Genomic DNA, 12,254 nt, shown 5'->3' with positions numbered 1-12,254 from the left:
TGCGGTCAGCAAACAATGTCTGCCGACCTGTACGCAGCGTTTTTGGTCGAGGAAACACCATCGAAGCCGGAACAGACAAATGACAAACGAGCAAGTGTAACCAACAATCCATCCCCACCTCGTAGCACAGAATCTGTCCACGGAGTTCAGCGACAGAATGTATCTTCACCACTTTGGCAGCGAGATACTGGTGGAAGAGATATCCTCTTCGATGCCGAACAAACTGACGTAGGAGACGAATTTGGAGACTTTGAGACGGCAGGGGACCCCACGACCGATCAGAACAAGACCGGACTGGCTGATCCCTTGAGGCATGGGGGAGTTATGTCTACCAAGGCCATTGATCCAGAACCTTTAATTTTGGACCTTCCAGATACCATTGGGTTGCTTGACAATCCATCACATCCGGAAACCAAAGTCTCGCAGACCTTAGGTGCTCAGCGTACTCTCAGTGGCACAGAACCAACAGAAATTGGGAAACGACCTTTGTGGGACGATGATTGGGGCGACTTTGAAGAGACCGAGTCTCAGCCGCTACCACCTTTGACCACGGAAATGAAGGCTCAGCCTTCCGATGATGACTGGGAGCCTATCGAGGATAGTGTGCCTTCCTCAATGCAGCAGACTATATACCCACAGCCACCTACAACGAGAAAAGATGATGCCTGTGAGACCGAGACTCAATCCCGTGATCAAACATTGACATACGAACGGCCGAGCAATGTCCCACCGCCATCTTCGCTTCTACAGTTGCTCTCGTCAGTCTTTGGCTCAATACACGAGAGCAATGCCGATAGTGTGTCGTTAAAATCCGAATTGGCATCGAATGTGCTGCTCGTCTTTCGAGTTTCTAGCCGCATAGTCGCGGGCAGGACGCTACGGTGGAAGCGGGACACCGTCTTAGCCCAGAGTGTGAGGATAGGTCAATCAGGAAAGAGTGGTGGAATGAAACTAGCAGCAGTAAACAAAAGTGAAACGACTAAGGAAGAACGAGAGACTGAAGAAATGATTCGGGATTGGTCAAGCTACCTCCATGAATTCAACAGCATCCTCGCTCAAGCTGAAGTTCGCCCAAGCCGGATGAGATTGTCAGCTACCCCTCCTATCAAGAGGTTGGGAACGACTCATCTTCCTGATATGTCAAAGCCATGCGCCCTTTGCGCATTGAAACGTACAGAAAGATTGAAGGACGTTGATGCCGACGTGGATGACATTTTCGGTGAGTTCTGGGTTGAACATTGGGGCCACAAGGATTGCTTCGACTTCTGGTATTCGTACAAGGATATGCTCAAACACCGTTGAGCCCGAAACTCGTCCTGATAGTGTGCTGGAACCGACTCTTGCCTCGACAGACTTCCGGAATTCTGTCTTGGTGTCAAAGTGCGGATCTATATCCCGCAGCAATCGGCCTTATCCCAGATCTGGCAGGGCCCGGGTGCAGCAGGGCGCGGCTCGTCAACTTCATACTTGGCAAATTTTACTTTCATCTCACGTTGTGTCCAGCGGAAAGCCTCGCACCCGTCACAGTCCAGATTCGGCATATCTATGTCTCCGCACTCGCAAAGACTATGTGCCCGATGGGTCTTGCTGGAGTCCATTGTCCTATGGCAGTCGAAACAAGTGCGAATGGAAATGCTGCTCAAGGAGTCTTCTCGTCGCTCTCTCTTACTACCGTGGTACTCCATGCCTTGATCAATGGTGAATTCAGACCGGGCGCACACTTGCGACTCGTTTGACGACCAGGTGGTAGGCGATTCGAAATTGATTGCTGAACGGTAGAGGAGACAGTGATGGCAGAAGAGATAATTTTGAGGCATCCATGACGCAAGCCTCGACATTAGTGTCATATGGGTCTCGCTATCCCCAGGACATGTCCATCGAGGCTGTTTGATGAACGGCGCAACATGTGCAGCCATGGCCTTGGACGTGAGGGCGAGGCTGATCATATTCGCTTTACAGGAGATGTTTTTGAAGATGCTGGTCAGGACGCAAGGTGGAAGACATTCGAAGGTTGATAGTGACTTGGGCCTCAAAGTGGCTTTAGGAGACTAGCTTGATATCAGATCAGAGTCTCTTTGCAAGGGAGTGGATGGAGCACACCATCTGTGGAAACCAAACTTCACCCAAATCGATCTTGACGTCCTGATGCCTCAATTCCTGCCTATGGTTCGATGAAGGAGCTGAGAGGGTAACCTGGCGCTTCGTGTTGTTCCGTCCCAATGGTTCATTTCTTGGAAATGGACAGAACCAACAGTCTCCATCAGGAAGAGACCACACCATAGTTTCTGGTGAGAGTACGTCGCACACATTGCGAGACAGCAACCAAGCCATGCTGGCGGAATCCTTGACAGAATTAGAATCTTACAACATCTAGAAGTGTCCTTTCTGTGGCAGTCAAAAGATGTTCAATGAACAGGGTTGGTTTCAGGACAGTGAGAGCGGAATGCGGGCCGAACAATGACAAGAAAGTGAAAAAAGTTCCTGGCAATTGCATTTCCCATTTCCTCACTGCCTGGACAGCAGGCAGGTTCTCTGGCTTTCACTCGACATGTGCATTCACCTCCCTCACATCACTGACTACAGTCATACCATCAAGCAATGAACATAGTGAACTATATTATTGTATCGAGACAACGACCACGACATCTTGTGCCAAAAATTGTGCTTCTAAAGACGACCACCTGGAGAAGAGAACACGAACAAGCCGCGAAAAAGTGACATTGCACCCACCGACGACACAGAAGATACTAGCCCTCCTGTAAACCCCCGCATACCCATGCCTGAAAACCCCTTCCTGTGTAGCCCCGTTACGCCCTATAGCTCCCGGAATGCAATAATACACCCTATCAGGTACCTATTGCAATATGTGGCTTGGTGGCTGCTCCAACATTTCTCACCGAAGTTCAGCCGCTATCGATAAATGGATAAATGCTCAAGCTTGACGCCAAGTCACGAGTGCCAGCTCTCTTGAAGGATTATAGAGAGAGTATCCCGTGCATCGTCTTGTGTCAAATGTGACTTATTATTGGGCAAGTATATTACTCAAGAAGACACATGCTTGCAGCTGTGCCCGCATTTTTTATCGAAAGGACTTCTAGGTACGAGGTATTTGTAGTCGACGATCACAACACTTACCCACTCTAGGTGGGGTGGACAGAACACGAATGGACGGTAGTGGTGAACTCTAGCGGGTGTCGGCTTCTAACTGTAGCATCGATGCCCATCCACCATCACTGCATGTGCCTTTTGTTGTGCAACTTATTCTCCTAGAATACCAGTCTGAACTATACAAAGATATCTATCGAAGCCCGCGTCACTGCGGTACGGTGCTCAGTTCATTGGTTACACAGTTTATTCCCTCGACATCCACGAGCCACTCTCGGTCCGTGAACCCCTGCGTGTCCAACCCTCCCCTCCCACTCGTCTCTCTAGGCCTCCTCCTGACGACGCCCACTTGACCATTCCCTCCGCCGAACACGAGCACTACCATCGACCCGTTGATCTCGAACTACGACGAGAGTGTTAAGAGCAACCCCCAAACCAAGGGGGTGGCGGGAAGACTTCTACATACAATTCTGCGAACCGAAGAGGGAGACTGCAACCTGGTGGCGGAGACTTGCGATCTCTGGCCTCAACCGCATCGACGTTGTAGCCAGAGAGACAGGTTCTGAGCAAAATGGGTCTTGCGTATAACGTCTACCTCAACTCTGCTAAAATCTTTGGCTGCAAGGTATGTCCTCCCTTCCCACGTATACCCCGTTGTCTTTCTCCTGCTAACGGGAATCTGCCAACGCCCCCAGAACTGCAAGACACACCTCGCTGACTTCGACGACATAATTTCGCGCAATTTCCGCGGCCAGCATGGGAAGGCCTTTCTGTTCTCGACGGTCGTCAATATCAAGCAGGCCGAGGCTATGGAACGCAATATGACCACCGGAAGACATATCGTGAGAGATATCAAGTGCAAGCAGTGTGATGAGACAGTGGGTTGGAAATACGACAAGGCATACGAGGCGGCAGAAAAGTACAAGGAGGGCAAATTCATACTGGAAAGTGAACTGCTTTGCACGGTGACTTGAAAGAAGCGGCATACCATGGGGTACATGGAGCATCTTGGGGATGGGTAAGGAGTTCTTTGACATTACAAGTATGTGCCGTTGGTGGCACCATTGGAGTTGACCATCTTGTCGCTTTGAACATGGAAAGGACCAGTTCGGGTCTTTTAGGTTTGGTATAAAGGATATTGACTAGAGCGATGAACGAGCGATACCGCTCTGCTTCTCCGCGATGGCCCATGCATATGTGGGACGCAGTCTGTGTGATCGGGCAATCCCGCCGACTTCCCACCTTGTTTATTCTCAATTCCCAAGCAGCCATCTTGTTAAGAGCTCAAGCTCATATTAATTCCGCCGGAACTCGATTCCCGCCTGTAGTGAGAGATGGATAGATACTCGTGCCGCCGAAGGAGGTGCGCATTCGGAAACGCTTTCCAACCCCTTCATTGGACACGTGTGTCTTAAGGCTGCGGACAAGTTCTCAGCATTGGCCGGCCTTTCCCTATCTCAAGTATTTACCCAGCCATGCTCTCTACCCAGACGTTACAATTATCGGAGTCGCCACAATAAGAAATGGTCGTGGAAAGCCAGGTGTTACCACCGATGGCAAGATCCACAGAACGGCCGAATGTCCGTTTGGGGCGTTCGCCCATTCTCGGGCCATCCACATTTCCGTGGGATACGCCCTGTGAGGATGGATTGGATATGAACCTAGATGATAGTCAGACATACATATAAGGTATACGTCCACAGGAGCACCTCTGACTTCAGAGTCCAGAACATACAAAGTCTTTGCACCCCGCAACAGCTCGCCCTACCAACCGAGTCAAACATTCATACAGATTATTAAATACAGAGACTAGACCAAAGTACAGCGCATCATGGCCGCAAGGGAGACAATGAAGGCTGTTGTCTTCAAGGGTAAGCTGCAAGTAGCAGTTGAAGATAGGCCGATTCCGAAGATTCAAGATCCCAAAGACATCATCGTCAAAGTCAGATACACTGCGCTTTGTGGCAGGTATGCATCCAAATTTCCGCCGTCTTATATGCACTGACGCTCAAAAAGTGAGCTCCATGTCTTTCGAGGCCATCAGCCGTCTGGAACCGGTTTCATCATGGGCCACGAGTTTACAGGAGAGGTTGTTGAGACGGGTTCTGAAGTAAAATCGGTTAAAAAGGGCGATAAGATCGTCACACCCTTCACCGCTAGCTGTGGAGAATGCTTTTACTGCAAGGGAGGTTTCTCATCACGCTGCGAAAAGAGCCAACTATTCGGATCAGCGACCCTCGATGGCGGGCAAGCGGAATACTGTCGAATCCCGCTAGCAGATAGCACGGTCGTCAAGGCACCAGCAAGTATTCAGGAGAACAAGCTTGTGCTAATGGCCGACATCTTCCCGACTGGGTATTTTGCCTCTGCAAATGCATTTCGGGGACTGGACCAGGAGGTAATATCACAGAGCGTCGTGCTTCTGATTGGGTGTGGACCAGTCGGACTTTGTTCGCTTGTTTGCGCCCTCGAGTACAAACCCAAGGCAGTCCTAGCCATCGACGGCGTCGATGCTCGTTTGGAACAGGCAAGAAAGCTCGGCGCCGAACCATGGAACTACCAGAAGGATATGGACGGGTTGAAAAAGCGAGTGCTGGAACTTTCGGACGGAAGGGGAGCAGACACTGCAATCGAGCTGGTTGGTCAAAGCAGTGCATTAGCCCTGGCCTTTGATCTTCTGAGGCCATGGGGAAACATTTCTAGCATTGGTGTCCACAACGGAGAGATTCCATGGACAGGCAATCAAGCATATGGGAAGAACTTGAGAATTCAGATGGGCAGATGTCCGGTCAGAAGTCTATTTCAAGACGCCTTGGACATGCTTGTGAAGAAGCAGGATCAGCTGGATTTCATGACCGACAATATCAAGCCTCTCTCAGAAGCTGTCAAGTGGTACGATGAGTTCAACAATATGAGGGTTCAAAAGGTGGTTTTTGAGGCAGACAAATGAGCGGCCAGGAAGACTTGCCTGGTTACCGTCACTAGAAAGGCGTGCTTGAAGAGATATTGCATTCCTGGCGGATGGTTCTGGCTAATGCAGACTGGATCTCAACCTTTTGAACCTCCTACGAGTCCCCATGTTTCTCGAGATCAAAAAGATTCACGTACACTAAGTACTACGCATTGACATCGTGGCTGCATGCCTCTTGGTGGGTCAAAGACGTTTCCCTGCGCATGTGGTGGTCACTGTGATTGTTGAAGCCGATGACAATACCAAGTATTAATGACATGGTCAACTTCATATTGGTCGTTGGTAGACCAAGCAAGATGGTCTAGGCTACCAGGTACGCTCGACGGTCAGGCACTCTCTGTGGGGGTTGTGGTGAGGCTCAGGTCCGGTTTGTTAAATCTGAGAGATGTGGAGTGATGGGCGTGAAAATAGGCTGTGATGCTTGGTTCTAAGAGTTCGAGGTGAATTCCCTGGATGGCTATTCGTACGTATCTGCTTTGCCTGATGGTTAAGTAGCTATTTCGTAGTGTTTTCGCCGAGATGGAGGGGAGGTATCGAATTATGATGTACCAAGTACGAGGTACTCGGTACAAGTAAACACTAGTTGTTTGGCCTTGAAGCCGAGTGAGCACCTGAGGGCCAAGCCGTCCGGGCCCAGAGGCCAAAGGCAGAGAGGCTGGGAGCAGGAGCGAGAATAGCAAGTACTATGTAAGTACTAAGTGCCTACCTAGTTGCTGTTGCCGTGCCAGTGACTCGTTGACCTATGAGAGACGAGCCCTCACACTGCTCTTCACTGCCACTGCACATTCGCCGCTTCAAGGGGGTTGTGCTTCGTCGCCTCCAGCTTTTTCCACACCTATTTCGTTTGTTTCTCAAAACCTGCTGCTCCCTCAAACACCAACACTACTACCCACATCTCGAATCACCGTTACTTCGCACCTCATCCTCGCCCTCTTCTCTACCTCATTCCCCCCATCCTCTCACCTCATCGTATTCCTCAACTCCTCCCCCTCCATTCTCCCTCCATCCCAGCCGTGCCCGCAAGCTTTGGACCTCCTTGCTCGCACCTTGTCGATCTGCAGTCGCACCCCCACTCGCAGCCGAGCCTCGAGTAAATTCGCTATTATCTTCAACTTCGACACTCCTCTCGATAACCTCCCAATAGACGTCACAATGGCCTCTACCGAGCCTGTTGCATCTGCAAACCACATTGATGAGCCTGGTGTTGCCGATTCTTTGTCCCAGCTCAATGTTGGAGATCCGCAGAACGATACTCCGAAGACCGAAGAGGAATATGCGCAATCCCAGTTGACTCTACGTGCTATTGTATCCACCAAGGAAGCTGGTGTCATTATCGGCAAAGCGGGGAAAAATGTTGCTGATTTGCGAGAAGAAACCGGTGTCAAAGCTGGCGTCAGCAAAGTTGTCCAAGGTGTTCACGATCGCGTCTTAACAGTCACGGGTCCGCTATCGGGCATCGCAAAGGCATATTCGCTCGTGGCCAAGGGCCTTCTTGAAGGCGCTCCACAGATGGGCATGGGGGGCGTCATTCAGAATAACGGCACGCATCGTAAGCAGTTTCTTTGATGCCTACTCGAGCTTCGCTAACTCTTCCCTCAGCCATTCGTCTCCTCATTTCCCATAACCAAATGGGCACCATTATTGGCCGACAAGGTTTGAAGATCAAGCATATCCAAGACGTCTCGGGAGTTCGTATGGTTGCGCAGAAAGAGATGCTTCCACAATCGACCGAGCGCATAGTCGAAGTCCAAGGCACTCCTGAGGGCATCGATAAAGCTGTCTGGGAAATCGGTAAATGCTTGGTGGATGATTGGCAGCGTGGCACTGGGACGGTCCTCTACAATCCGGCGGTTCGGGTTCAAGTTGGGTCTGGTCCTCTTCCTCCTGCTGTTGGCACCGGGGGAATGTCAGGCGGCAACTTTGGTGGCCCCCGGTCCTACAATCGCACTGGCAACGGCGCGGACTTCAGTGAGACGCGTACGTACAACCGCAGTGCCGCTGATGCGCCACGAAGCGGCGGTATTCCAATGGTCACGGAGGACGGAGAAGAAGTTCAGACCCAGAATATCAGCATCCCCGCCGATATGGTCGGCTGTATTATTGGAAGAGGAGGAGCAAAGATTAGCGAGATTCGCAAGAGTTCTGGGGCCCGCATTTCCATTGCCAAAGCACCACACGACGACACCGGCGAGCGGATGTTCACCATTATGGGAAGCGCCAGTGCCAACGAACGTGCCTTGTACCTCCTTTACGAAAACCTGGAGGCGGAGAAAGGACGCAGACAGCAGGTCTCCTCCGAATAAGACGCTGATGCTGCGGCGTCCTGGCTCTTTGTCCCCAACATCACCTCTCCCCCCACGCTCCTTGAAATCCCGCGTCCAACCATGTCCCGCCTCCAGATTCGACGAAACGACAGTTCGACTAAAAAGCATACGGCCTTGTTTTTTTCTTTCTTCGGCGTCGGATAGATGGTGTCTTGCGCAAAGCGACATTGACGAAGCTATGATACCTTACCTCTCGCCTGGGGCGCGAGAGACTTTTTTTTGACGAATGATGACATGATCTCGAGCTTGGACGTGACGAGCTCCATCCGTCGATCCTTGTTTAATGTTCTCCAACTACCCAACACCAATGCAAATCGATTCCCGACTCACAACTGAAATCAACCGTTTCCTCTACCCCTGTTCCTCAAAATTACGCCTCAACATCACAGCCATATCCTCGAGGCTGGATTCTCCGAAGCGAAGCAAACGATACGAGTAGCCACCGGGTCGGGAAATAGCGGCGGAAGAGATGCCCTTCAAAATGAGGGTGTCGATGGCTTATCTAGAGGATATGACCAATTCAGAACCCAGGAATCACCTGGCTGATGCAGGAGATGGATGTTTGTCGAGCACCTACATAACACAACTCATGCCAGTCGAAAAGAATGAGCGTATCAAACCAGAGGACGCAAAGGCCTCGCTACTTCGAATGAATCCAACAAAGAAAACTTTTCTTGCAAACCTCGCTTAATTAGAGACTTTTTATTTTGTAATATCTTGTTGGATAACTTCGATCCCAAATGCACCCACCTGTCAGTACCACCGACGCCAAATGTTGATTTGCTCGAGGTGAGTGACTCGTAGATTGGTCACCGCATGTTCACAGCCTCTGACAGGCGGGGATGAGACAAGTCAGCCCCAGAGGGGCGGTATGTGGGAATCAACAGCAGTTCCTGGCACCATAGGCTAACCAGGGCTCAAATGAGGTTGTGTCAAAGTTCCTGCTGATGCCCGGACGCCGCAGCTGCCGCTACTGCTGCATCTTTCTGGCCCAGGCGCTTCAGAACCCCTGTTGTTTAAACTGTCTCGATGGCCAATCCTGGAACAGGCCTGCAAGTAGGTACAGTAGTGATGGCCGCCGTGCTGGCAGGGGTGGCAGGGATCGAGGGGTAGGTAAGGGACCTGGTTCCCACAACGCCCGCTGCAGGCTGTCAGATGGGAGGCCAGTCAATGCTCCATGCATGCCCAGAGGGGACAGCTGAAAAGAGAGTCGTAATATTGTAGATGAGTGAATGCATGACTGGGTCTTGAGGGTGGAGAGACATTCGCCCTCGCAGACTGTCGAAGGTTGACCTTGCGCTTCGGCCGTTTGTATTGTGGACTTTGGAATTACCGTGGGCATGTGGAAAACAGCAAACAAGAGGTGATAATAGTTGACTCAACAGGTTGCTCGAAGCGTAGCTCTCTGCCGCGCTGGTCCTGTGCATCTCGTTCCCTAGTGTTTCAGGTAGCCGCCCGTTGCAGATCAACAATCCACCATCGCCAGACCCGGTTGACTTGGCCCTCGTCCGGCAAACCACGCTTGACGTCTACCCGTCGTCCTCGTGGCCTCAAGGGTCTGGCTCTGCTGGGCGTGGGCAGTCAGCAAAATCAAATGCAAATCCATTACCTGGTACTCTTTCAGCCCTTCAGGCGCATGATTACTTCCATGCAACAATAACCCTCTATCTCCAATACCACCAGCTACCTGCCACCCAGACATTGCCTTGCTTTGCCTTGCCTTGCCTGACCGAAGCGTGCAGCCCGAGACACCATATATCTCCCACTCGTGTGTACCTATCGAAGAGGTACTCGGATTGCAAGGCACAATCTGGACCCTGCGGCTGCGTCTGAACCTCGACTGCACCGTCGTGCAACGGGCCAAAGAACACAACAAATTTGCCTCCACCCGCTGCAGCATTCCGCCACCATAACTTCAACAACCCCTCTTACTACCGAGTCCTCGAGTTAGGCTGGACCTGCTTATTAGAAAGAGAAAGCTCTACAAAATCTTGGAAATCCTGACAGTACCTTCAATTGCTCTGCCGCCTTCCGCAGAGCATCACCCTTCCATCCTACCCTGAGCACACCCGATAACGAAGAATGTCTTCTCCGGTGCCGCTTCTGCGGCCGCCTGTCCCTGGTGCACGAAGCTCAAGCGGTAGCCGGACTCCTCGTTTGACATTGGGAATCCCCCCTTCACCCAACCAACGACCAGTGACCGGAGAAGGAGAGCCTGCTGCCGAAGTCCCCCGCTTCAGCCTCGCCGCAGCTGGATCAAAGGGACCACCAAAACTATCTCTCGCTACACCGATGGGAAGTCTCGGCTCGGTGCAAGAAGGAGGGACCAATCTAAGACCACAGATACACCCTTTGAATATATCCGCGGTGACAGGAAATGAAGCCATCAGCAGGCCGAGGGGGGATAGTTTCCATGCTGCCAGTGTTCCCGGGTCTGCTTCGTCGTCCACCTACTCGGCTCTTTCGTTCGCCATGCATGGCAGGCAAGGTGGGACACCTGACCCATCCTCTGCGATAAGTTCGATCTACTCAGAGGCTAGCATTGGCGGGACTTCAATGGAAAGAGAATCAAGTATGGGAGGATTGTCAGTAGACTTTGAGAAACTTGCCATCGAGAAAGGAAGACCGCTCGATGTGGAAGACCTGGACGACGAAGGCTGGGGCGCGGCGAGCGAACAGAAGAAAATCATAGAACTGGGTTCTCTGGGTGAAGGTGCCGGTGGTGCGGTCACACGGTGTATGTTGGAAGGCGGCAAGACAATTTTCGCGCTCAAGGTATGTTTGCAGCCCCGAAGACTTGGATTGAGGGCTCCATCACAAATATTGATACCTCGCCCAGATCATCACCACCAGCCCCGACCCAGACGTCAAAAAGCAGATCCTTCGTGAACTCAAATTCAACAAGAATTGCACGTCCGAGTATATTTGCCAATATTATGGCGCTTTCATGGACAAATCCTCGAGCACGATATCGATAGCAATGGAGTTCTGTGAGGGTGGCAGCCTGGACAGTGTATACCGTGAAGTGAAGAAACTGGGCGGAAGAACGGGGGAGAAAGTACTGGGAAAGATCGCAGAAGGAGTATTACATGGTCTCACATACCTCAACAGTAGGAAGATCATACACAGAGGTAAGCCTTTCGAATGAGGCCCATGGACTCTGTGTAAAGACTTACTGACGCGATGCAACATAGATATCAAGCCCTCTAATATCCTTCTCTGCCGCAATGGCCAGGTGAAGCTCTGTGACTTTGGTGTTTCCGGCGAATTCGGCACAAAAGGTGATGCCAACACCTTTATAGGTACCTCTTATTATATGGCTCCCGAGAGGATACAGGGGCAATCCTATACCATCACCTCCGACGTGTGGTCTTTGGGTGTGACTCTCCTGGAAGTCGCTCAGCATCGCTTCCCTTTTCCAGCCGATGGCACAGAAATGCAGCCTCGTGCTGGCTTGATTGACCTGCTCACGTATATTGTTGCCCAGCCAATACCGAAATTGAAAGACGAACCCGAGAACGGTATCAAATGGAGTGACATGTTCAAGTACTTTATCGAGTGCTGTCTAGAGAAGGAGCCGCCCAGGCGAGCCACACCATGGCGAATGCTCGAGCATCCGTGGATGGTCGAGATGAAGGCTAAGAAGGTCAGCATGAGCTCCTTCTTGAAACAGGTGTGGGACTGGAAAGATTGAGTGAATTGAGGGTGATTCAAGGCCATGATTGTGGAACCCTTGAGATTTTGATCCGAACATGACTACGAGGAAGGGCTTCTTGGATTTTGAGACACAGGACCATTGGAGGAAAATATGACCCTATTAATGCTGGAATGAAGGAAAGCAAGGACTGCTGATG

General features: G+C 51.2%; 5 protein-coding genes across 5 annotated transcripts; all 5 read left to right on the top strand.

The window, feature by feature from the left end:
- Positions 1-15: 15 nt before the first annotated feature.
- On the top strand, positions 16-1,302 carry AYO21_06515 (hypothetical protein; the record flags this gene model as incomplete). Its single annotated transcript, XM_022656475.1, has 1 exon — positions 16-1,302. One exon carries the CDS (start codon positions 16-18, stop codon positions 1,300-1,302), a length of 1,287 nt encoding a protein of 428 aa, XP_022511263.1.
- Positions 1,303-3,676: 2,374 nt separating this feature from the next.
- On the top strand, positions 3,677-4,079 carry AYO21_06514 (hypothetical protein; the record flags this gene model as incomplete). The annotated part of the gene is made up of 2 exons (XM_022656474.1): positions 3,677-3,730; positions 3,801-4,079. 2 exons carry the CDS (start codon positions 3,677-3,679, stop codon positions 4,077-4,079), a joined length of 333 nt encoding a protein of 110 aa, XP_022511262.1.
- Positions 4,080-4,936: 857 nt separating this feature from the next.
- On the top strand, positions 4,937-6,055 carry AYO21_06513 (hypothetical protein; the record flags this gene model as incomplete). The annotated part of the gene is made up of 2 exons (XM_022656473.1): positions 4,937-5,073; positions 5,122-6,055. The coding sequence occupies 2 exons, from the start codon at positions 4,937-4,939 to the stop codon at positions 6,053-6,055; spliced, it is 1,071 nt and encodes a 356-aa protein (XP_022511261.1).
- A 1,173-nt stretch (positions 6,056-7,228) lies between these two features.
- On the top strand, positions 7,229-8,379 carry AYO21_06512 (hypothetical protein; the record flags this gene model as incomplete). Its single annotated transcript, XM_022656472.1, has 2 exons — positions 7,229-7,625; positions 7,676-8,379. The coding sequence occupies 2 exons, from the start codon at positions 7,229-7,231 to the stop codon at positions 8,377-8,379; spliced, it is 1,101 nt and encodes a 366-aa protein (XP_022511260.1).
- A 2,103-nt stretch (positions 8,380-10,482) lies between these two features.
- AYO21_06511 (hypothetical protein) lies at positions 10,483-12,094 on the top strand (the record flags this gene model as incomplete). The annotated part of the gene is made up of 3 exons (XM_022656471.1): positions 10,483-11,175; positions 11,240-11,531; positions 11,595-12,094. 3 exons carry the CDS (start codon positions 10,483-10,485, stop codon positions 12,092-12,094), a joined length of 1,485 nt encoding a protein of 494 aa, XP_022511259.1.
- Positions 12,095-12,254: the final 160 nt, after the last annotated feature.

This window comes from Fonsecaea monophora, assembly GCF_001642475.1.
Source record: "Fonsecaea monophora strain CBS 269.37 chromosome Unknown Scaff45, whole genome shotgun sequence".
Lineage (NCBI taxonomy): Eukaryota > Fungi > Ascomycota > Eurotiomycetes > Chaetothyriales > Herpotrichiellaceae > Fonsecaea > Fonsecaea monophora.
This window is presented reverse-complemented; position numbering and strand designations above follow the sequence as displayed.